Source organism: Apteryx mantelli, chromosome 16 (assembly GCF_036417845.1).
Source record: "Apteryx mantelli isolate bAptMan1 chromosome 16, bAptMan1.hap1, whole genome shotgun sequence".
NCBI classification, from domain to species: domain Eukaryota; kingdom Metazoa; phylum Chordata; class Aves; order Apterygiformes; family Apterygidae; genus Apteryx; species Apteryx mantelli.
The window spans coordinates 3,032,638-3,056,565 of NC_089993.1; the positions used below are offsets into that span (position 1 = coordinate 3,032,638).

The window sequence follows — 23,928 nt, forward strand, 5'->3', positions numbered from 1 at the left end:
CCGGGGCCCGGGCAGGGGGACAGCAGGGCACGAGCAGGAATCGCCACCGCGATTTTGGGGGGGGGGGGGGGGATAAGCGCGGTGCCGGGCGCAGCCGAAGCGCGGCCGCTGCAGCCTGGAAACGCGCCAGGCCGCGCTCAACGCAACGCGGCGCCGTGTCGAGGCGGAGCGGCCCAGCCGCCTGCGCCAGGCCGCCGCCGCCGCCGCCGCCGCCGCGCTCGGGCCCGCGGCTCGGCCGCCTCCCTGCGCCCGCTGCCGGCCGCGCGGGGCGGGGCGGAGCGCGGAGGCGGCAGCCGCGGCCCGAGCGTCTCCCGGCGCGGCCCAGCGAGGCGGCGGGAGGCGGCGCCGCCCCGGCCCGGCCCGGCGGCGCCGCGGGACAGCGGCCGGCAGGTGCGTGCGCGGCGGGACCGGGCCGGGCCGGGCCTCGCCTCGGGGCGGCCGTGCGGGGTGCCGGCGGCTGTCGCCGGGGCCGGGCGTGCGCCTAGGCCGCGGCTCCCTCCCCGCGGCCTGCTGCGAGGCCCCGGGCCCGCGGCCGGCCTTGCCCGGCCCCGCCGAGCCGTCCCGGGCCTGCTGCGAGGCGAGCGCGGCCCGGCGGCGGCGCGGCTGCAGCCGGGCCCGGCGCTGCCGCCCTCCCGCCCCGCGGCGCGGCCGGCGGCTCCGCGGGGGAGCTGAAACTCGAGTGGTTAGGTCCTGCTTTTAGCAAGCGATGTCCCCGCGGGCTCGGTTTGCTGTCGTGCAACTGTTGTTGGCACAAGAGGGTTTTCCCGGCCTAAGCCAGGAGTGCTTCAGGGCGTTTCTAGTAGAAAAAACGGTCTTGCACGGTCTTCACGATCATCAGTACTGCCGACCTCCGTGTGGTGGGTCTGTGTACCGAGACACCCCTTTCTAATGCTATAAAGCTTTATTTTCTACACGTTGTGGATCAGATACCATGTGCAGTAAATATGCCAAGACCACGTAGTGAACACTGAAGGAAAAATAATGTGCTGTCCCCACTTTCTGCATACCGTTCGGGCTGGGGAAAAGGAGCCCGTGCTCTGGCGCTTAAACAGCGCGTTTTAAGGTGTGCAGATGCTTTTGGAATGCAAAGTTGCGCTGCTGTTTCCTAGCTTTCGTGTCGCTTTTGTTCTGCAGAGAACTTCCGTTGTCGTTTTTGTACCGCATTAAGTAAATGGATTATTATGGAATTAATAATGGCTGTTGGAAAGTTCTGGGGAAAAGAGTGAGTGATTTCATAGCTAGAGGCTGGAAAAGCAACTGCTGTACAGATGTATATGATGTGTCACAAAAATGCTATGGTTCGGGCCTGTAAGGAGGGGAAAGACTCAGTTGACGGAAACGTCCTGCCAGCTTGTTTTGAAAAACGGAGTCTTTCCTAAATAGGATGAAGTATCATGCAAGAGACAAGGCCACCGTGATGCCAAAGGGAGCAGCTGTTTGCTCTGCTCGTTCAGATCTGTGCTTGACTCAGATTTTCACAGGCTCTGCAAGAAGCAGTGAATTGCCAGCTTCCTGGAAGCATCCTGTTTCTAGGAGAGAGTTTTGCATTTTGCCCCATATTATATCAGCAGAAGTTTTTTGGTCTCACTTGCCAGTAGCAGGCTAGTTTTGTTGCATGCAGCATATTTTCCGAAGTTGTGCGGGAAATTGTCCTCCCTGCTCAGATCCTTCTTTGTCTGCGCGGGGCCTGGAGGCTTTGTTCGAGGGTTTTGCAAACACTCGCTATCACGGTGGACATTACATCAGCTATTTATCTTAGCCTGCATTTACAATCCTATCTCTGCAGATCATCACGCATTAAGGGTTTGACCCAGCATTCTGTTTTCTTACTCTGTTAACAGTGGCTGGTAATGCAATGCACGGCGCACATAAACATTTTCTCCATAACAAGGATATACAGTACAGAAATGCTGTATACTGATATACTGTACTGAATTGCCAAATGTCGGATAAGTCTTTCCTCTGGTTGCAAATAGAAAGGGACTCTATCAATAAGGAAAGAGGCTGATAGCGTGTGCGTTGAATCAGTCCCAATTTAATCTCCTCGAGCAGCATCCTAGCTGTTGTTGAGCCTGTCTCGCGAGTGATTGCAAAGTGCGGCTGTGATTCCCTGCGCGTGGTTTTGTGGGAGAGTTGAGGTGCCTTGTGCGGAGTTTGAATGCCGAGGCCTTTCTTTCACTCTGAGGAGCTGGCCTGAGCTCTGGAGAAGATCATCTGGCCTCTTTCTCCCTAAGTCAAAGACTTCTCTTAGGGGGGAACACACACATCGGCTCTGCAAAATTGGACGTGGAGCAGGACCTTTCTCTGAGCCTGAGCCTAGGCTGACTTCTTGGGAGGAACCGGGAGAGCTCTCGGCCTCCATGCTGATGCAGCAAGCCACTGCAGGGTCCTTTTGTGGTAAATCTTTGTGCCTTTGTTGCTTTATGTTTCTTTTCACATCCTTTAAGTTGTTGTATTCAATAGGAACTCTTAAGTGTCTGTGGACAGGCCACAGTGGAGAAGGGAGGTCAAAAACGAACCCATTAGGTACTTCTGCAAGGTAGGCTGCAAAAAAAAAATCCACCCAAAATCCTAAAACCAAACCAGAAAGTTTCTTAAACAGACCTGGGGCAGTTGGTTGTTCAGATATTTGAGCCATGCATTTTCTCTTTTATCAATGCTTTAGTGAAGGCTTTGGTGAAACATTTTTGGTCATTGAGTCAAACGCCATGCCTGCGCCAGATTGTTCCTCATGTAATATTAAGTTTTGAGGAAGGAATGCATTTTCTAGCATAAAGGTCATTTCACAAGGTACCAAAGAGTGAAGTATTATCAGTTCTGTATGCCCTTATATAGCTCTTTCAATATCCTTTACAAATGAGGAGGAGTGCTCCCACTGCCATCATACAGGTGAAAAAACTAAGACTCATAGCTCGTGGATGATTAACCCAGTATACCTAAAGTGCATTTGCAACAAATAATGTAGATGTAAGGATAAAAGCTAGAACTGCAGATGATGCCGAATCCTTGTCTCCGTTTCCTGATCAGCGTTTGTGGCCTTTCTAAATTCTATCTGGTATTGGCTTGGTGAGCTCAAATCCCAGGAGGCTGAGCTAGCTAACATCTGTTGTCAGTATTATATTTAACTTGTTTGCTTTCAGTTAGTATGTAAGTTTGACTCTCAGTTAAAAATAGTTGCAAAAAACCCAAACAAGACAAAAAGGCTTAAAGGAGTCAGCCAAAATTGAGCATAGTTTTGCTGAAGGCTTTTGGGGTTCTTTGTGACTTTTCATCACTTTCCTTCATTTTCGTCTTCCCTGTTCTTTGCAGAAGGATGAGTAAAATTCATTCTGAAAACTTCAGCATGTCTGGCAGGCAGTAGGAAGGTGGACTGGGGTTTTCAAGGAGTCCTTGCAGGAAATGACATCCCTGGCACGCAGTAAGGTGAATAAAATCATCATTTATTTTGCCGTACTCTTGAGATATTAGTAGGATTGCACATAAAGTCAAGGTCTGTCTATGGGGAGACTGACTTAATAATTTGTAGTTATAGACCGTCAGCCCCTGCCTGCGTTCTTCTTTCAAGAAAATGAGTTCTGTTTGCCTCTTATGCTGTTGTCCAGACAGCTGGACGTAGACCTCTGGTCCAGTGTGGGAAGATACATTGTGGATGGATTCCTCTCCCGAGGGAGAGTTTTATGTTACAAATGGTGCCATTTTTCTGATAGACTTGCCAGTGGCTTCTGGGGAGCCACCTTAGAAAGACAGACCCATCTTGCTGTCCTCTTACCTGCCCTCCCTCAGAGGAGCTGTTTCTCTTCATTTTGATTTCTTGTAGAGGACTTCAGAGAGGGTTGGAGGGAAGAATTTATCCTAACCTAAAACTCTGTATAGGACCTGGCTCACGGTATCCCACTGTCTCTGATACCGTCTGTATCAGGAATCATTAGAGACTGACTCAGCCCCTCCTTTGGTCTAGCTCAGACCTCTGCTTGCTTGCAGGAACTTCTTCACTTTAAGTTTCTGTCTCGCCTGGTTGCTGCAGAAGGAGGAAGGATCTTCGCAGAGGCATTGGCAGCCCTCCACCTCATCCTGCTTTAGGCGTGTGTGATGCTGTTGTGGCTCAGCTGGTAGAAAAGCCTTAGCAGCAGTGTTTTCTGTCTTTAGGAATTGGGGCAGAGGCAGGTTTCGCTGTGGCACCATTAAGTCAGGATACTGTCTGAACCTCTAGGTAATGTGGGGCAGAGGTGAAAGACAGATCTGGCTTTTGAGTATTTGATAGGCAAAGGAAAATAGATTTTTCTGGAGGAGGCGATTCCATGTTGAATCAAGACTGGGAACGAAGAGAAGTTATGTAATAGGTGGCTTTGCTTTTGGAAAAGACACTCACAAGGTCTTTTCTTTTTCCTAGAAGAAGGCACTGTGGGGCTTTGGCGTAAGAATAGAGGAGTTAAGAACAAATATAGCATGCAATATGCGCAGTATTAACTTACCTCTGGTTACTAATAGGTTAGACTAGACAAGAAAGGTAGATGGAAATCCTTCTTGCTGGCGACTCGTTGAAGGATCTGGTTTAAAGTGAAGTGTCTGTGTAAGGGGTTGTGGAACAAATAGACAACAGGCAGGAAGAAGTTGCAGGCCAGATGGAAGCCCGGGGGACGGCACTGCTAATGATGGTCTCTCCCTTCTCACTGAACACTAATGCCTGTGAACTGGAGAGCAGCAAATGTCTCCCTAGTTCCTAAACAGGGTTCTAGGGAAAATCTGCGCAATGCAGACCGGGAAATTTGACAGCTGTACCAAGTGAATAAGTAGAAAATATAACAAATAGAAATACTGGACACCTGAATAAATATTACATAATGGGGAAGAGCCAATGCAGCTTTTGTAATGGAAAGTCATGCCTTATAAAATTGTTGGAATTATCTGGAGGTCTAAATAAGCATGCAGATAAGAGAGGTCTGGCTTGTGGGGTGTACTCAGATTACAAGATGCTTTCAAACAAGAATCCCCACCTGAGCAGCCCCTGGCATCATAAAAATAAATAAATAACGGTGCATAGATAGGAAAGAGGGTGTGAGGAAATGGGCAGCCCTTATGGTGAGTGGAAGTCACCAGTGGAGTGCTGCAGGGATGAGCACTGAAGTGACAATGTTGTCCGCTGGCTTTACATTAGACAAGGTGGTAAATATGAGGGCTGACTGTGAAGAACTGCAAATGTAAACTGATGCATGTGGGAGGGGGAGCAGTCCTAATTGCACACATCAAATGAGTGAGATTTTGGAGCCAACAGCTAATTCTGTGCTGTCATCTTCCACAGTCAAGAAGGCAGTTCAAATTTTGGCGATGGTTAGGAAAAGAGTAGAGAACAAAATACAAAACATGCTAAGGTCACTCTCTGCATATGTGGCATGCCAGCATCTTGGATACCACGTGCGCTGGTCCTCTTATCTCTGAAAGAACAGAATAGAAGTGGAAAATGTCAAAGAGGGACAGCGAGGATGCTTGGAGATTTGGAATGAATTGCATAACAGAAATGGGTGAGCGGGTCAGGACGCCTGTGTTGCCCTGCCATGTTGTCCCCCAGTTATCTCTTTTCCAGGAGTGAGTGGCATGGAGTGGCTGGACAAGGATCAAGTACTCACTGTCTCTTACAAACACAAGAATTAGGGACCATCAAATGACACTTCCAAGAGGCAGGTTCAGAATGGATTAAGGGAGGCAAGTCTTCAGGCAATATGTAGTTAAGCGGTGGTTGCCACAGGAGAATACAGATGCTCAGAGTTTACACAGGTTCAGGGGAAGGCTGGGTAAGATCACAGTTACTAAATACACAGGACCCATGCCTGGTGCAGTAGGTCCCTGGGCTGCAGATGGCTGGAGACCTGGAGGATGCTTGGAGAGGCACCCCGTGTGCTTGTCCTGTTCTTCCCTAGGCTTCTGCTTTTGACCCGTGCTGGAGAGCAGGATACAGGGAGAGATGTCCTGTGGTCTGACCCGATATGACCATTCATATATTCCCATATAAAATCTGTGCAACTGGGAACTTGGATGAGGAACTGTTTCCCCAGAAGTGGCAGTGTGTTCTTATGTACCCTCCTTCATCATGCTGTCAAAAAGACAGACGTGAACCAAGCGCATTTTGCAGCTGCAGGTATCCGGACCTGTGAGCGAAGACGATATGAAAATTACTGATGGGATTATTTTGCCTATTCTTAAAAGTGGAGACGGATAGCTTTGTACAGGCTTTAGGTGCATTCAGAGGCGCACAGTATAGAAGTAGGATTTGTTTACTATACGAGCAAGAAAATCTAGATAGAACTGAGAAGTTTTCCAGTTGTGAGAGTTGCAGGGGTTGGCTGTAGACTTGCATGTGAGGAGATGGTGCCTCTTACTTCCCAAATAAATAGGGCTTGGGTACCTGATACGCACTCTCTTCTACAGCGTGCTCTTTCGTAGGCAAAAAGAGATTTGTATATAAAAGTAATAGCCTTTATAGGAAAAGTAGATAAGCTTTGAGGCATGTAGGGTTTTTTTTAATCTCTTTTCTTAGTATGAACAAGCAGGGAACAAAAAGGGTTTGGGGGGGCTTTTGTGGATTTGTGGGGCGTTTCTGGATTTCGAAGATGGGATTGTATTCCCTTAGATCTGTGGCTTTGTTTTTAAAGCAATTACATTTTTGTAGGCTCTGCACATTTCTCATGACTATCAGGCAGTCTCTTACTGCTGTTTCTAATGAGAGCCGAAGGTGCTGAGGTCTGGAGAGGGTCAGCCCACAGCAATGCGAGTACGAGTGCCCTAGGGCTGCCAGGGTAACATTCACATGAAAACCCTCGCAGCTTTTAAGAATTACTCAATTGGAAAGGCGATAGGTGCCAGGCAGCTCAGATCCTGTTTCTGATGTCGCATTCCATAAAAGCACAAACTACCAAATGAGTTAATGCCCCATAAAAATTGGCCGTATTTCCTGCATGTCTTTATGTATCGCTGATGAGCTAGAAATTCCAGTTAATGCTGTCGGAGAAGGCTGGAGGTACTGCCTTCAGTGGGAAGCGCTCCCTTGATTGACTCCAGAGAGGTCGGTTTGATATGCGGAAGCGTGCCTCTTCTGTCCCTTCCTTCCTGCAACCCTTTTTCCCCATTCACGTGCTCTCTGCTAGACGAGGTTTCTCATCTGTGAAGGGCACCAGGCAATTTTGTCTGAGGCAGGCGGTGGCCTCCGATGAGGTTTGTAAACCTCCCCCCAAAACGCAACTGAAAGCTGCAGTTCAGAAGAGAGTCCTTGGCCCGGAGTTGGCCATTCTGCATCTCTAACATCACTGAATTACTGCGATAAGGAATTAGATGTGTAGAAAAAAAATCAGACCACCTCTCTGCAAGCCATGCCCATGAGATTTTCCGCTGCGTATGTTTATGTATATGTGTCTCGATGGTTCTTCTGAAGCAGAAAGTAATCGTATTGGGAAGTGGCACTGTGGATTCAGAATCTGTTGCTGAATCAGATTGCTGAATCTATTCCAGCGTAGTTCAAGGAAAGTGTTACTGATGGGGTTTTTTTCTTTATGAGAAACATCAGATTGAGATACAGAATGTTTTTGATGATGAAGGTTGTTGGGGTCATTTTTAAAAGCTGGTGATCTGCTGAAAAGTGAGCGACAGCCGTTACTTTAGTTATGAACATACTACCCTTGCAGGTTCCGCTGGATGTAGGATTCTTTTTCCACTTCTTCTTATGTACGATGTTGAACACTTGCGTTTCTCCATGATATCTAGATGTGGTTGAGTTTCAGAACTGGTGAGGTATCTTCTGAAAACTGGTGTCTTTGCATTCTCTTATAAGAGTCCTTTTTGAGGCTGACACTTTCCAAATTTGGTGCCAGGAGGGAAATTTTTTTAAAGTTTGGTTTCAGCTTTTCATGTATTCTTATTCTTGAGTCTGTGGGCTACTGAAGTGCTGTTGGTATCATGCCCTCCAGATCCACAACCTCTTAGCCGGTCCTGGGAGGTTCTGAGAATCTAGTAAAAACCCAGTGTGGCACATGCAACCCTCCAAAAACACAGCTCGCTTTTGCAGATGCTTTTGCAGTAAAATAGCTCCAACCAAAGCTAGTTGCAGCAGCAGTGCTAATCCATTGCTCCCCTGCTCCCGCATCATGCTGTCAGCCAGCATAGATTTCAAAATGCTTTATACCGTGAATAAATAAGGCTGTTCCTGTTTGACAGGTATAAGGACCGAGGCACAGAAAACAACTTTTTGAAGCTTGCATATTAAATTGGTGACAAACCTAGAAGAACCATCTCAGGTTACCTCGTTGCCACAAATACGTACTGTAGACTGGAACAGACTGCTCTTCATCTCTTTGGTAGGTGAATTTAAAGCTTACTTTGTGGAGATCCTTACGCAAACTTTTCTACAGCATGATAGAATAAACGAGTTTGTTGCTGTGAACGTAAGCAGGGCATCGTCCCACTCAAATGTTCTGTGTCCTGGGCAGATTTAGATTCCTATCCGGTTAGATTACTGTTTAAAATGATTAATTATATATCACTTCTGTGAACCTGCTGAGCCAGCACAGTTGTTAAGGTAGGTGTTTCATATTCTCTTCTAGCTGCTTAACAGATTACCTGAGTTCGAGGTCAAAAGTATGTGTTAGTGGTTCATTGTTTTCAAATTCCAGATTTCCTAGCAGTTAGCAAACTTTGGTTTTACTCCTAAGTGGAGCAGAGTTGCTTTTCCATGAAAGAGTCCATGAAAGATGAAACCACAAACTGCAGTTTTGCATTTTCTTCTTAGGAGAGCCCAATATTCGCATAGCCTGATGTAGACAGAGCTAAATATGTCCCCTGCTTCGGTAGTTTGCCGAGTTTGTCCAATTAGGTATGGCTTTCAGGTTCATTGTTATGAAGAGATGTATCCAAATACAGGTTTGTGGAAATGAGTTACTTTGAAATAAGCTTTGTATTTCTGATTATGTTTATATCAATTTTCCAGAACTATGCCAAGAAAGAGAAAGCTGTTGGCTCAATTAAGTGCTCTCCAAAGCAAGTCCAGCTTCCCTCCCTTTGATGCCTTGGAGAACCTGAATGTCGCTCCTGACAGGGATTCTTCTCCAAAAAGCAGCAAGTATTTTGCGGTAGAGAAGAAAAATTCTTCCCAACTAGAATCAGATTTTTTTAACCAACCCTGTATTAGTCTGGCCAAGTCTCTTCTGGGACAGGTAAGACACGAACACTCAGATTATTTTACTGGAGCATGTGCTAGCTGTAACTTAGCGTAAACAGATGAAATTCTCGTTCTACAGTTTGATGCTAGAGCTTTGCTATTTTAGGAATACAGTGCTCATTCATTTTTGTGTTAAATTCAGTGGAATTTAGACTAATAGCCACATCTATTTTGGATGAAGTCACAGGAGTAATTTTTCAAGTTGAACTTACTGTCACATTTCAGAATTAGTTTTCCTGCAGTTATTCCTCCCTTTTTTCTGATTTTCTGAAATGCACTTTGCTGTTTGTGGTTTGAAGGTTGTTTCAGGCCCGTTATCTTCCTTTTAGGTTTTCCTTTTTTTTTTTTTTTTTGACTTTCGCTTTGCCCAGAGAAAATTAATGCTCTGCAGTCAGCATCATCTCCTTCTCTACCTCCAGTTGAATATCTTGTGATGCTAATAGCATGGCAGGTATTTGACCCTCAGTTGACCAGTATCCACTGTCATAGTGTACTGGAATATTTCATTCTTATCTGGAAGTTCAGCAAACTGCTTCGTCCTTCCTTTCATGCTGCCCTGTATACTTTTGAATGTTGTATCTTGCACTGCCTTCTTTTATTTTTACTACCCTGAATAACTTAGTATGTCAGCAGACATGCTGAGCTCACTAATGATCACTTTTTCAGGGGAGGTAGTTCCTCCAGGGTTGTCCCCAGAAAAAGAGAGTTCCAGCCTGGGACATCCCAAACACAACTGCAAAGTGTGCTTTTGGTTTTTCTGCTGTGACCTTATCTTTTCCGAGTCCTTTTTTATACCTTTATTGTCTGTAGGGCCGACAGACTCTCTGGCTTCTCGTTGGTTTAGATAACTTTAGGAATTTGTTCCACTAACTGTTGGTTTTGGCCAGTCTTGCTGTGTCTAGCTTTGTTTTTTTGATGGATGTTGTCCTACTTGTGACTGACTTTGCTCCGCTTTTTAACCCTGATCAGGTTTTTTTTGCTCTTCCTAAACCTCCCTCTGATACGTCATACACATTTGCTCTGTTTATAGACACCCTGCTAGCGGCTTGCTTTTCCTGCTTTAACCTTTGGCTGCCTCTTTTAAGTTCTTCCTAACAAGCTCCTCGTTTCGCATAGTTTCCCCTTTTTGCTGGTGAGCACTACTGTAGCAGATTATTTTTGGTCTTTATTGCCTGTGCAAGGAGACTGAACTTTGTACTTCATGGTCATGGCACAAAGTCATTTTTCAAGGATGAGGCTTTGAATGAGACTCTGCTTTCTGCTCAGGATCACTTTGAGAGTTTGGTCTTCTCTTGTGGGATCCCCAATTGCCCACTCTGCGAAGCATTTGATGGTATCTAAAAATACAGCCCGTGTCCTGTCCACTGTCATATTTACCCAGTCTACATGGGGATAACCTGAAATTTCCCAGTACCAATGTGTTTGCTGTTGTCTTAATGACTCAGATGTTCTTATGCATTCAGTCGCTCTGGGCAGATGACATTTAGTCTTAATACTTTTCCTATTTTACAAGCCAGGAGAGTTCTGTAGTAACTTTAGATTTTCTATAATGTATAACCCCCTGGTGTCCCCTGACCCAATCTCTTCTTTCATTTTCCTATAACCACAACGGTAATTTAGTGTTTCAGTCTTTATCTTCATTCTACCAGATTTTGGAGGTGCCCGTTATATTAATATTAGTTACCTGAAACGAGATACTCAAGTTCTCCTCTACTGAAAACAAAAAAATACCCAAAGTCATACAGGCCATAAACAGCCTCTCAAAATGAACCTTCGTAATACCAAGATAGATCCTTAAAGAGACATAAAAACCTCTATAAAACAGAGTTGAGTACAAGGTGTTGTGCATACTCCCTGTTTTTAAGTGTTTTAAATGTGAATATTTGACATGCCTGAAGAGTCAGGGAAATGTCTGCTGGTTCTTAAAATCATAACATTATCATTGCATTTCATCATCTTGAAAGAGAAATTTGGCCACGTAGGTGTGTACTGGGATGTTCATGAGACAGTGACTAAACATCAGAGCTTTTCTGAAGTCACTGCATTTTTCATGAAAACAATAAACCAATGTTTTCAATGATTTGGAAAGTGCTTCAGGGCACCTGCGATATATAGGAATTGCAGTATTTGATACAGACGGGATCAGATCAACAACTGCATTAGCTATCCGGTGCAAGGATCTGACGGGAGTTAAGCTGTTTCTAGAAGGTCATTTCAGAACCGCTTGTTTTCAAATATGGAAGCACCTAAAATAGTATAATTAAACTGATAGCTGTTACCCAAATGAGACTATACTGTCGTATTTTATAAACACACATTAAGCAAAATAAGATGCTTAGAAATTGGGTCAAAACACAGAAAACTTTGTGTGGAGTTTAGTGATTTTTTTTTTAATTTTTAAAGAGAATCTTTTCAGGGTCATGTTTTTCCTCCCATCTACTTTGTATTATTTAAGGAGGCACCAGCAGCTGGGAACACACTGTAATAACAAAGATCTGTTGTTGTCTGCTTGAACCTTGTTCCCAGCTCTCCTATACTGCCTCTCGCTGTGGTGTGGAAAATACAGAAATAGCATTGATGTGCTGGTCATGATTATGTGTATGGTTAGGGACTAGGACTTTTTTTTTTTTAATCCTCTCTCTGGAGAGGGACTATCCAGTCAGAATGGTTATTTAATTATGTCATTGACGTATTTCTTCTGATCTAAAGAAGATACATTTCATGATGCTCCAGAGTTGGTGTTGGTGGTGCTCTTTGTCTTAGACCATTAGATCTCCTGGTGGAGTAGGGTGGAAAATACAGAAAATAAGCACAGAAACAGCTCTGGGGTCTGGGAAGATTGCTGTTTTATTGCATATAAGATCAGAAATTTATTCTGCGTGATACCGTCACATCTAAACGCTCTAGACATTTTGTTGGGTAAATGACAAGTAAAAAGTTCTTGTACTGGGATGTGGCCCAGACAGTAGAAGCTGGAAGAGTTCATGTTAGCTCAGAGACTGGACTGCTAGAGGGAAAGGAGGAGTACGCAGTACCATCATGTCATTATTTTCCCTCACTTCTTTGTTTCCACAACTTTTGCTGCGGTTATTTTGTGTGGCAGGTTGCTAACTGATGCACTCTGACCTGTATTTCAGATTTTAGTTCGCAAACTTCCTGATGGCAGAGAACTCCGGGGGAGGATTGTTGAAACAGAAGCTTATCTGGGTGGGGAAGATGAGGCTTCCCACTCCAAAGGTGGGAAGCAAACTCAACGAAACACGGCAATGTTCATGAAACCAGGAACTTTGTATGTGTATCAGATCTACGGGATTCATTTCTGCATGAATATTTCCAGCCAAGGTAAGTTGAGACTGGAAGAGGTTTAATTCCTGCAGCACGGGGCTGGTATTTCTAGCTACGCTCACCCTGTTACAGCCACTCGTGAGTTCCTAACGGACTCTGTGAAGTCAGTGACTTGCTGCCATAATCTTTCCCTTGGGACTTGAGTTAAGCAGGAAGCTGTGGACAACATGCGAGCTTTAAATATTACAAGTAGGTCCCATCTCTGGCTTCACAATGACTAGCCAGAGGGGGTTTTGGTCCCAGCTGGGAGCTGTATGAGCCATTTAGACACAAAAATACAGATCCAGAACTGGAATTTAAAGGGGGAACAGGATGGAGGTCTTGGATTTGATGACCTGAGCTGCTGCCTTATTCATGTGATTCAGTGAACTTTGCTCCTTGAAGATTATCGTTTAGAAATAAATTTGCAGTCTAGTAAGAGTTGCCTGTCGCTTACCTTTATCCTCAGAGGCTGTAAATGTGGTGGAAAACAAAAAGGTCTGAGATGTCCTAAGCTTAGGCAAGGAGTTACTACAGGAACACTTTAGGTGCTTTGCTGTATCTTAAACAAACTCACTGCTGCAGAATCTTCAATCTTGTTTTATTATTCTCAAGATAATGTAATCCACCCCTCCTCAAGAAGGGAGCTGGGATCGGCGCTGGTGGGGAAGATCTCAAATGATTCTGGCATTTACTGAGACTCTCCTTCCACAGCTCCTCTTACCAAGCAGGTGTTACTTTTAAACCTGTTTTTTCTGCTTTCCTCTAAGAACGACAGTTTGCCTTGTAATAAAGTTATTGGTTACATAGACATTGTGAAACGGCAGGAGGTATTTCTTGCAACAAATATTCATTTAGCTTGAAAAATCTCAAAAAAGATTCTCTTCTTTTTCACCAGTTCAAAGATGCAGCTTGGAAAAAAAGAATTGCTTGTGTATTCCTAAGTGGAAAGCAAATGTTGTAACAGTGACCATGAATCCTCAGGTTTTGGCCTTTGGACAACAGCCAAGCAGAAAAACGGTGCCAGGTTATGCTGTGGGGGAAGAGCCTGTCTTCCTAAATGGAAGTCTGGTGTCTGATGGATGAACACATGTGGATTTCATTACTACGTCCCTGCCAAATCTGTTCAGATAACAAAAGCAGAGCGGGTCGTTATTCAGGACGCAATTTTTAGTGTTTAAAATATTAGGAGTAATAATTTTTATTAAAAAAAAGACGCTTAGCGTTTGAATTGTAAAAAGATTTCTGTGCACATTATACTCTGGGAAATTTCCCCTTACGCCCCTGTGTTTAGCTTTGTAAGAAATGAGCCAGAGCTCACTGTTGTGATGGAATTAGTTTGATTTTTGTTAGAAGCTTATTCTCCATTAGCCTGTCATTGCTACAGCTATGCTGACACAAAGTACAGCTTTCACTACCAGCTTTGTCAGGAACACACTGAAGTAAATAGCATAGTTGTGCATGTTGTATATCACTGGATGCATCTACCTAAGCAGGAGTTATTCCTTCAGCTTAGTTGCCCATGTGCCAATTTGTTGAAAGAAAGAAAGAATTTGAGGAAGCATCTTCTCTCTGAGATGCTTTGCCCATCTTAGCCTAGATAGAGAAGAAGCTTGTCCTGTTGTTCAGTGTGAAAGAAGATTGAGGAAGTCATCTTTTGTGGTTGCATTTGCCCACCTTGGGAGAAGGCAGAAGCGTTTGTTTTTCTGGATATGTGACAGATCTTGGGTATTTTGTTCTGACTTGCTGTGGCCATGCAGAAAACACAAGGTAATTTTCACTGAAAAAAACATGAGTATAGTCCTTCATGAAATCTGCCACATCAGAGAGTCTTGTTAAAATATAATGTCTGTTGTAGCTTTGCTTGGTCCCTTAGCTTGGTCCCTTATAGCATGATTTTCTGATGCGGCTGTTTTCGTCATCTTTGTGCACAGAATTTAACTGATGCAAAATATCTAGGTACTTCAGGGTCTCTCTGGAAATGCCATTAAAACCTGAAAGGCTGAGTGACTGACCAGGAGGTTATAAATATGAACAACATAATTCATGAGGGTGTCACTCAGCAAGACAGAAGCACAAATTACTGAGAGAACACTAAATCCTTTTGCTTTTCAAAGGACACATTCCCGGTGATGTCCCAGAGCCAGACTGCACTTCGCTTGGATTTAGGCAGCGTATAGCTGCAGAGCACCAGGAGTTAAACAGCAGAGACTGGGGGATGATGACATCCATTCCCATACATCATCTGCTGCCTCCTGTGATCTCCCTGGATCTTTCATATCTCCCTCTCAGCTGCCTTCCAGGCTGAAGGTTTCGAGTCTACTTAGTTATTCCTTCCTTAGGCTTCCCCTCCAAAACCAGTCCAGAACTTTGATCATCCTGGTTGCCTGTTGCTGAATTACTTCCAGTTCTGTTGTATCTTTCTATAGATGGAGAGGAGGAGCAGAACAGACTAGGCATGCACACAGATTTCAAGACAGCAGTGCAACTTGCTTTATATAAGAGTTGGGGTTTGCATCTGGGAATACCATATGGTATTGGTGGGGTGGCAAATTGGAGGAGCCGAGAAGGGAAGAGCGTAAAGGTCTCTTGTGGGTTCCCTGATGGTCTTCAAACAAACACAGAATGACCCTGTCTCTAGCCTTGAGCCATTCTGACTTTGACCTGTGCGTTAGCAAAGTTCGGACTGAATGATGTGAGAATTAGGGGAAAACCTGAGGTTGATTTCAGCAGATGGGTGTGTGTATAATGTCTTCTCCAACAGGGGCATCCCTGACAGTCAGTTCTCAGAGATTCTCCAAATGACTCTTTCTTGAAAGACCATGTTTCTGTTTGGCCATTGGGTAGATTGCCTCAAAATACTCTTGCAATCATATATTGTTTTTAACGAAGCTTTTGTCTCTGGAGATTCTGTTGGAGCGAGCACCTAGGTTTAACTGAGATCTGTTGCGGTTTGAGGTGGTTTATTAAAGCTAGCACAAACTAAAAATCACAAATGAATTCTCAGAAAGATGGACAGGAGCACAAAAATCAGGAAAATCAGGACAAAATCCCAGACTGTTTGTCTGGGACCCAGATTTTAGGAGATTTGTGTGTGTGTGTGAAGATAGTTAAGGGTGGAAGGAGTTTGAGAACTGCAGTTAAGTTAAACTATCCTGGCATAGTGCTTTTTTTTTCCATCACCAGTCAAATTACCAAGAAGAAATGACAAATGCCCCCATTCTCCTCCCCTCCTTTTTAAGATAGAAAGTTTCTGGAGCACAGATGTGCTGCACTCGCCTTGTTCTTGATTAGAATAATGATGAAGAACTAAAATCTTTGATCTCCGCTAAAAGATTAGCAGTGGAAACAAAGGTTGGGCTCTGCTTTTCCAAACACTTCTGTATAGCGTAGCAAATATTTTACTCGTAGGTAATGGTTGAGAATTCCTCAGAAACTCCCCCCAAAAACAACAAGAGTTGCTGTTAGATCTGAGAAATTCTAAGACCAGCATTTACTGAGCAAGTTCTCTTCCCTGACTGCTGCCTTACTCCAAAGCAAAGCACAGATCAGTTCCCATATCAGGGTGCTCCTGGCTGTTTCCACATAAATAGCTTTTTTTTTTTCTCTCTCTCTCCAAAGGGGGGGCTAAGTTTCCAGTACAGAGAAATCCCTAAATAGGCCCAGGATAGGGAGAATACTAAGTAACTTTCTTTCGTAGTGCTTCAGGCAGTGCCTCTGGGATCTCTTTGCTTTCTCCGTGATTGCAGCCAACAAAAATACTTTATATCCCTCTTTTTAAATAGCTACAAGCCAAACCTGTGAAGGTATGGCTGTTTGGGAATTTGAGGAAGTTTAACAGAGCTCTTAGCTCCATTTTTAGTCTCTTACATCCTTCTTGTCTTAGAAAAACAGGCTCCCTGAATGCTATCAGCCTCCCTGTTCCCTAAGGAACGCCCAAGACAGGGGGTCTCGACGTACTAAAGCAGAGAGAAAACATTCTGTAAAAACAGAACTAATTTATTGCTACTAATTTACTACCTGTCTTACCAGGACCTTCCCGTGCTTTAAAAAGAGGTGAACGCAGCCCCTTGATCCTCCCTGCGGTCCTGATACGATGACATGGGGACAGAGGCTGAGACAGTGAGTGGTAAGGCAGGGCCTGGAAGTATTTGTGCTCTGGCTGGTGTTGGGCACCAAGACTATCCGACGCCGAGCTCTAAAAATGATTTCTCTCGCTTTGCACAGCTGACTTTTAGGTAACTAATTACTTGCTTAGGCCAGTGAGTGGTCAGAAGGGAAGCTTTGATTCTGGGGTCTTGGTATGAGTTTTCTGCACTCTGCAGGGTTGGGGTGGAGGAGGAAACGCCCAGCAGATATTCTGCTTCACAGCCTTAGTTCTGCCCCCACCATAATACCCTGCCTTGGTGTTTCGGATCCGGTGGTTGTGTTTGCCGGTCGCAAAAGTGTGATCTGTACCCTTGGGTTGGAAATGCCCTTTCTGTGTTGAAATAGTCATACTATGTTAAGCACTGGTTTTCCCCAGCGTATCTGTGTCCCTGCTGGAGAGCTTGTACCCCTGTAACTGTGCTGGCTTAGGTGAAGCTACCTAGTTTTGTAGGGTAGGCCAGCCCTTGTGCCGCTTGAATTACAGGACCCTTGTGGGAGGAGGGGAGGCAGTTCAGAGAACCAGGACATCCTCTTCAGTACCAGCAGGGACGGCTGCCCCGCTGCTTCCCCGGCTCTTGAGCTGAGTGACCGGAGTGCTGATGTGGAGCTGCTAGCTTAATAAAAGCAGCAGCCTTTTCACTGGAGAGAGATCAAAGTGCAGTGCTGTCCCTGCGCTGCCTCTCGTTCCCTACCTTCTTGGCATAACTGCTGCACAGGGCATGTCCCAGACGCTCACGCCGTTGGAACCTGGCAAGCAGCATGGATTGGACCATTGCAGCAGACTTCATTTTAGAAAGCAGCCGAACACTGACTTGAATCATGCTGGGGCCTTCTTGGTACTTATTCAGCTCAGGATATGAGGTCTGCAAGAGAAGTGTAAAGCTTTATTTGCTTCTCCCACTTGCTCCACTTGGCTTAGCTTTGTCAAGAAGGGGATATTTGGCACATGGGACTCTGGCCCTTTACAGCTCCCTCGTTTTGGTATGTAACTTTGCAGCATTGTCTGTTTTAATAGCAAGTGGAAAAAATGTTCTGCAGTGTCACTCAGGTGTGGGAAAAGGTACATCACCAGCAAAGCTGTGCTGGCAGAGGCGCTTGGTAGAGCAGCTACAACAACAACATTTTAACCTTGAGAGACACCACAGTGGTAACTCGGGTCAGCTCATAGGCAATATGTCCTCAGCCCCGTATGTCCTCAGCCCAGATCAATGCTGCCAGCAGACACCAGAAGCACTTTAGCTGTAGCCTGTTGCTTTGCCACTTTGTTGGAGCAAGAAGTTGAGATATTGGCTGCTAAGAGTGTTCAGTGGATTTCAGATTTCTGCACTTCCATTTCTCTTAACTGTATCTTTGCATTCATAAAACCATAATGAGATGAAGGGTGGTCTCAAATATTCTGTCACTGAGGAAGTGGAAATCTGTGTGCACATCACCAAGCTAAAGCAGCACCGTGTGGGATTTTACCTGTGAGAGGCCATCCCATCGCTGGGTCCAACTCTACTGCATGCATAGAGTGCATCAGCATATTGTTTTGGAAGTATACAACTGCTGTTGGAGAAATCATAGGTGATAGAGGAAGAAAAGTTTATAGAAAAATATTACAGACGTCTTTCAGTGTGCATGAGTCCTACAGTGTAGCTTGGCAACAGCAAAATAAGCTGAGCACAAACAGCCTTCCCAAGGGTTGAGGGACTTTGGGCTTCCCTCACTTCAGGAAGACAGTAAATGCCATGTCAAGCCTCTCTTTGGCTTTGCTGTGATTTGCTCATCCGGAGTTTGCCAATCTGAGTGTTTTGTTGACAAATCTGGAGTAATGACTATTAAAATCAGGATCCCGGTGATTCTCTACCCAGACCCAGTGTCACACAGCATGGACTTCCCCATAACTCTCAGTTCCTGGGCTAGGACTCTGAAGGAAGTGTTCTGGGAGTAGTGAGTCAGATGGGTGGAGAGAGGAGAGAATTTTCTTCTCTCTGGCAGCCAAGAGCTGTTTCCAAGAATGAGAGCTGGAGCCATTCCAGGGAAGGAGCAGCAAGCTGCACAATGGCGCTGTGGGACTTCCCTATCATGTTATGATTTCTAGCTGCACTGGGAGAGAACTAGCTTCTGCCTTGTTGTTAGACCCCAGTTTTCAGCTCTGAACTCTACTCATTATACGAAGTGGCTCTGTTAGGCATGAGGGGTAAATATCCAGCACCTCTGGACGGGAACACGGGGCTCACGCTGCACTGCTGCTGATGGCATGTCAGTGGCCACATCCATGTCAGGCAGCTCCTGAAGCCAGCTAACCCCGGAGAGCTGTCTCCTGCAGGCTGCGGAGAGGGAGGAAGGATGGTCAAGCACTCTGGCAGGCAGGAGTGAGCTGGAAGGATTCAACTACTCTTTAGGAATTAAGTAAAACTTCCAAGGTGCGAGTGCATAGGTGGCAGACAGGCCCAAGAAGGCAGAGGCTCATCGTGGCATCCCCGTACTCGTGGCCACGTGTTCTGCCTGCTGTCTTCACCTCTTCCCAAAGTTCTGTGCTGGTGCTCACATATTCAGAGGCTGCTGGCACAGAGCAGCAGAGGCATCTGTGTTGCACACAGCCAGAAACATCGTGCAAACCTTCTGTTGGAAACACACAAAGAGCAGCGGGAGGCAGAAGTGCCAGGTACGTGCCTCCTGCCTCTGCTGTGCAGGTGCGCTGGGAGCACGTGTAGTTTGTCTGAGTGGTTGTATCGCTTCACATGAACTCCCAAGGACTCGCTTTAGTTCAAGCGTAACTACGGTTTCCACTTGCCTTCGTGAGGGATGAAGGCAAGTAGTGTAACTAGCAATTGCTCAGCATCCCACAGTTGTTACTGGCAAGCGAGACATCATCCCTAAGCAAAGGATGTTTCTCTGTGCATGGATGAAAAGCAGAATTAGGACATGCAGTATGTTCTTAAAAATCTCAAATGACCTTTGAGCTCTAAATCAGTGTAGTGCAGGGGAGCTGCTTTTGGCAGCCAAATTAGCATCAATCCCCTTCATTAGAGAAGGGAGTGCCTGGACACAGATTGCTGACAGCTGTTGGAAATGAGTCTGTTGACTTCACCGAGTGTATTGAGGGTGGCGGGGGCTCTGTACAGGTTCAAGGCAATAGACACACCTTAAAAGCAAGAAATCATGCTCTCCCTTGATATGCTCAGCTGGGAGCCCAGGAGGGTAATTTAGTGTGGGACTGGTACAAAATAAATACAAGATAGATTGTATTTTTAGAAACTGCAGGCCCTGGAGGATCTATCTAAGAAAAAGATTTTGCCAGGCTTGAACATGGCTCCAGATGTTTGAGGCTGGAGAGGTAGAGGAGATTCTTGCGGCGTGGCATCACCGCGCACGCAGATGCTGGAAAGGAGGAATGCCGTGGGCGGCCCCAGCACAAGGGGTGCTGTGTAGGGCAGCACACAGACCGCTTTACCAAGCTCCCTGCTCGCCCACGCAGGGTCACGAGAAGACCTCCCCTGTTCTCTAGTGGAAAACCCCAAGGAAGTGCTTATGTCCCACTTAGGCTGGCGTTTCTTGTCGAGGGACAATTTCTGTATTCAGAGCTGCACCTTTGCTTCCCTGTCACTGGAGTCGGGGGGAGCAGCTGGTCACAGTGACTGTGGGGAGCTGGCGTTTCCTAAGGCACTCGGCAGGGCGATAAATCGCCTTGGAGAGAAGAACGTGGCAGTGATCTTCATCTTTTGGCACAGAAAGGTCCTTTCTGCTGACATGGCGCTCACTGGCCTTGCATCTCATGGCCAGAGATGGTAAAGCCACTGCCTGTCCCAGGACCCTGTCTTGCAAGAGCTTCCCTGGCACAAGGTCCTGAGCTCTTTGCTTTGTAACTATGTAATTACACAAAGCCATGTTCATCCCCCCTACTGTTAGACCTAGAATTGGGTGTTTAAATTAGTAACCTGTTTCCTGTTTGAATTAGAACAGGCTTCTTAAGCTACAGGGATAATGTGTTCTCAAGGAGAACTCACCAAAGCCCGTGACAGATTGTTCCCGTGGTCATTTGCCATCACTGTGAAAAATCTCCTTTCCCTTTGGTCCTTTCCCTTCAGGCACTGGGTTGTATCACTTTATTTGCTCAGTGGAGCCCTCTGCCATAGCTCTGTCTGGTGCATCAGGGAGAGTCCTCCCAAATTGACTTCTCAGAGCAGTTAAACAGGCTGGCCTCCTGGGTGCCTGCTGTGCAAGATGATCTGGTGGCCATGGCTAGGAGGTGATGTGCACAAATGAAAAAGACTTCAGTGAGTTTGTAAGAATGGCCACACTGAGTTAAGCTAAGGGTCCCTTTACCCCAGTGCCCTGTCTCACAGCAGATGCCAAAGGGAGAGAGAGGATGCAAGCATGTGGTGAAAGTTACTGTTTGTGATTTAGGGATTTCCTGAGCCGGAGATTGTGCTGGTGTACGTAATGGCCCTCAGTGGACCTTTCTTCCACACGGTGACCTCACTGCTTTTGAACAGACAAAGATCTAGTATCCACAGCATCTGAGCAGCTTGACCCCCGAGCTGATCCTGCTTTGTGCAGGAGGTTGGACTAGAGACCTCCTGAGGTTTCTGCCAGCCTGAACATGATTTGTGGCCATATGTGCTGCAGCTTCATTCATATGTATGGGAAACACCTACTTTTGCTTGTCCTGAACCTGCCTGCTGCTGGTTTCACTTAGTAACCATTAGTTCTTATGTTGGAGAGACAGTGAACCACTGTTTCTTATTCACTTTAAACTATGATTTCATAGATATTTGCCATATTCTCCATTGTTTTTCTCCTTTCTAGTGTGAAGAGTCCTGGTCTATTTAGTTTTCCCTGTGCAAAAGCCGTCCCATGCCTTTGATGATGCTTGTTTTCACCCTCTCTACTGTCCCTGCCCTACCATACTCTTTACTGGGAGGGAGACAGAACAGTACACTGTATTAAAGATGAAGGTCCACTGTGAATTCATATGGGGGGTCCTGTAATGTTCTCTGTTCCTTTCTTAATGCCTGTTAACATTGAATTTGCTTTTGGAGACACTGCTAGGCAGCAAGTAGATGATTTTGGTTTCTTTTTCTTTCCCATTTATAACCTTGTTGTCTCACTCCTGGGTGGTAGGAGGGAGCATCAGCATTCATCATTTGTGTGGGAAGTTAATGTGTTGGGGTTTTTTTTCATCTGCGCTTTTGCATGAATGTAAAAGAGCCATTTTTAGAGCCACCCCATTTCTTAAGGCCCTTCAGCAGTTCTTTGCAGCTGATCCTTACCTTTGCTTATCTGAGCAACTTGACCTCAAAGCAAAGTTTGTCATCCTTTTACTTGGCTCCTCTTCCACATCCTCGATCAGTGAGTTGAGTAAGATAGTCCTGGAGCGGCGTCTGGGCCTCTGCTGGTGATCAGGGGACGGTGAAAAGTGACTCCACTCACATTTTTTTTTTGTTTCTTGGATTTTCTTTCCTATTCTTGCTGGCAGCTTAGCTTTAAGATCTTTTGGCAAGGGCCCATATCCCATGCCTTTTGCAAATTAAGAAAGGCTCTACTGGCTGGATCACCCTTTTCTATGTGCTTGTCAGCTCTTTCGGAGACCACTGGCACGTTTGTGAGACATGATTCTTCTTTACAGCTAGAGTGGGATGTCTGATTGATAGCCTTACTGACCAGCAAGGGATTGGCGGGGAAGCGGATGGACTAGCGCCTGAGTTTGAGCTACAGAAGTATCATGGGGATTTAGTGCCTGGTCCTGGCTTCACAATACAGGCTCCTTTTGGGAGCCTGTAGCTACTTCCCACATTTCTCTTTGTCCAGTCTAACGCTGCAAGCCGCCTCTTTCTGCTGGCAGCATCCTCACTCATTCCTCTTCTCCTGTGTTAGCTGGAGATCTGATAATCAAGAGTTTATTATAAATCCACTGGGTTTGGGAGCAGCTTTGGATAGTTATGCCAAAACTGAACCATATGTGTATTTATTCCTGAGCATTGTGCTGACATAAGGAAACCTCTTGCCTTCTGGCAAGCCCTGGAGCGTCAGCTAGCCCCGGTAACACTGAGAAGTGGGGTTTGGGAAGGGCAAGTCGGCACTGATGAGCAAAGGGCACAGAGCTCCAGGACACTGCTATTCAGAATAGGGCAGGGAGTGCACTGACCAGGGGGTTAGCAGCTGATGCCAGAGCCTGCTGCTCGAAGCTAAGCGGAGCCACAGGCTCAGAGCTGAAGTGCTTCGACTGCAATTGGGGCTAAAAACCGAGAGGTTTTTGACCCCTGTCCCAGCCTTAATTTCCATGTGTTTAAAGAGTGCGTCACTCCAGAGGGATGCTGGTGCTTACAGAGAGGTGTGTGAGCTGGCTGCCACTGCAGCCCTGAGTCCTACAGATGGTCACCAGCACCGCAGTTGCACTGGGGACCCCCCCCCCCCACCTTGTCCCCAACTGCCAGACAACCCTGTACTAACACATGGTTCTTGTTCTGCACAGGGGAAGGGGCTGCAGTCTTACTTCGCTCTTTGGAGCCTCTTGAGGGTCTAGATGTGATGAGAGAGCTGCGCAGTGCTTCAAGGAAAGGACCCACAAAGCCGCTGAAGGACTGGCAGCTGTGTAATGGGCCCTCCAAGCTCTGCCAAGCGCTTGGTATTGATAAGGATTTTGACCAAAGGGATCTGGCTCAAGATGCAGCTATTTGGATGGTGCCTGGGCCTGAACTGCCAGGAGAGCAGGACGTGGTAGCTACAGCCAGGATTGGTATTGGCAACAGGGGAGAGTGGGCACAGAAACCTCTGAGGTTTTATTTAAGAGGGAACAAATTTGTGAGTGTTGTCGACAAGAAGATGGAGAAAGAGATGGCAGCACTGGGCTCTTCCTCTTGCAGCTGACTAGTCTTGCAGGAGTGCCAAAGCAGGACTTGAGCTGCACTCCACATGACAGCCTCAAGCTATATCCTGGCAGCAGTGAGCACAGGATGATGGCTTGGAAGTTTTTAACAATAAATGTACTTTATCACAATGAACAAAGTGTGGTGGGATTTTTATGTGTGGGGCACACTGGTGTGGGTCTTCCAATTAGAAATGGGGTCAGTTTGGGGCACCAAAGGTTGGTCCCTTCCTTGTGAATGGACCCGGGCTCAGTTGAGGTGGACAAATGGCAAGTGGGGGGAGCTTTGGGCAAGGGGGTTGTGCACCATCAGTGACCTGCATGGCAATTACCTTTATCTAGGATTCTGTATCAGCATTATCCCTGTGACCAGAAATGAAGGGTTACAGGGACTCCCTTC

At 46.1% G+C, this 23,928-nt stretch overlaps 1 protein-coding gene across 4 annotated transcripts; it reads left to right on the forward strand.

Moving 5' to 3' along the window:
- Positions 1 to 293: 293 nt before the first annotated feature.
- Positions 294 to 23,668, forward strand: MPG (N-methylpurine DNA glycosylase). Of its 4 annotated transcripts, XM_067306723.1 has the most exons (7): positions 1,562 to 2,397; positions 3,310 to 3,423; positions 3,982 to 4,080; positions 8,203 to 8,342; positions 8,972 to 9,197; positions 12,340 to 12,544; positions 23,136 to 23,668. In XM_067306723.1, the coding sequence occupies exons 5-7, from the start codon at positions 8,976 to 8,978 to the stop codon at positions 23,528 to 23,530; spliced, it is 822 nt and encodes a 273-aa protein (XP_067162824.1). In that variant the 5' UTR covers positions 1,562 to 2,397; positions 3,310 to 3,423; positions 3,982 to 4,080; positions 8,203 to 8,342; positions 8,972 to 8,975; the 3' UTR covers positions 23,531 to 23,668. The 4 variants fall into 4 exon arrangements, with proteins under 4 accessions (XP_067162823.1, XP_067162826.1, XP_067162824.1 ...); XM_067306725.1 differs by lacking the exons at positions 1,562 to 2,397; positions 3,982 to 4,080 and adding an exon at positions 340 to 390; XM_013939906.2 differs by lacking the exon at positions 3,982 to 4,080.
- Positions 23,669 to 23,928: the final 260 nt, after the last annotated feature.

What these genes read in the sequence shown, in the direction of transcription:
- MPG (XM_067306722.1), top strand. Translation starts at nt 8,976, where the DNA reads ATGCCAAGAAAGAGAAAGCTGTTGGCTCAATTAAGTGCTCTCCAAAGC. An exon ending in CCAAGTCTCTTCTGGGACAG is followed by an intron (nt 9,198 to 12,339) that starts GTAAGACACGAA and finishes CCTGTATTTCAG; the next exon opens with ATTTTAGTTCGCAAACTTCC. An exon ending in CATGAATATTTCCAGCCAAG is followed by an intron (nt 12,545 to 23,135) that starts GTAAGTTGAGAC and finishes TGTTCTGCACAG; the next exon opens with GGGAAGGGGCTGCAGTCTTA.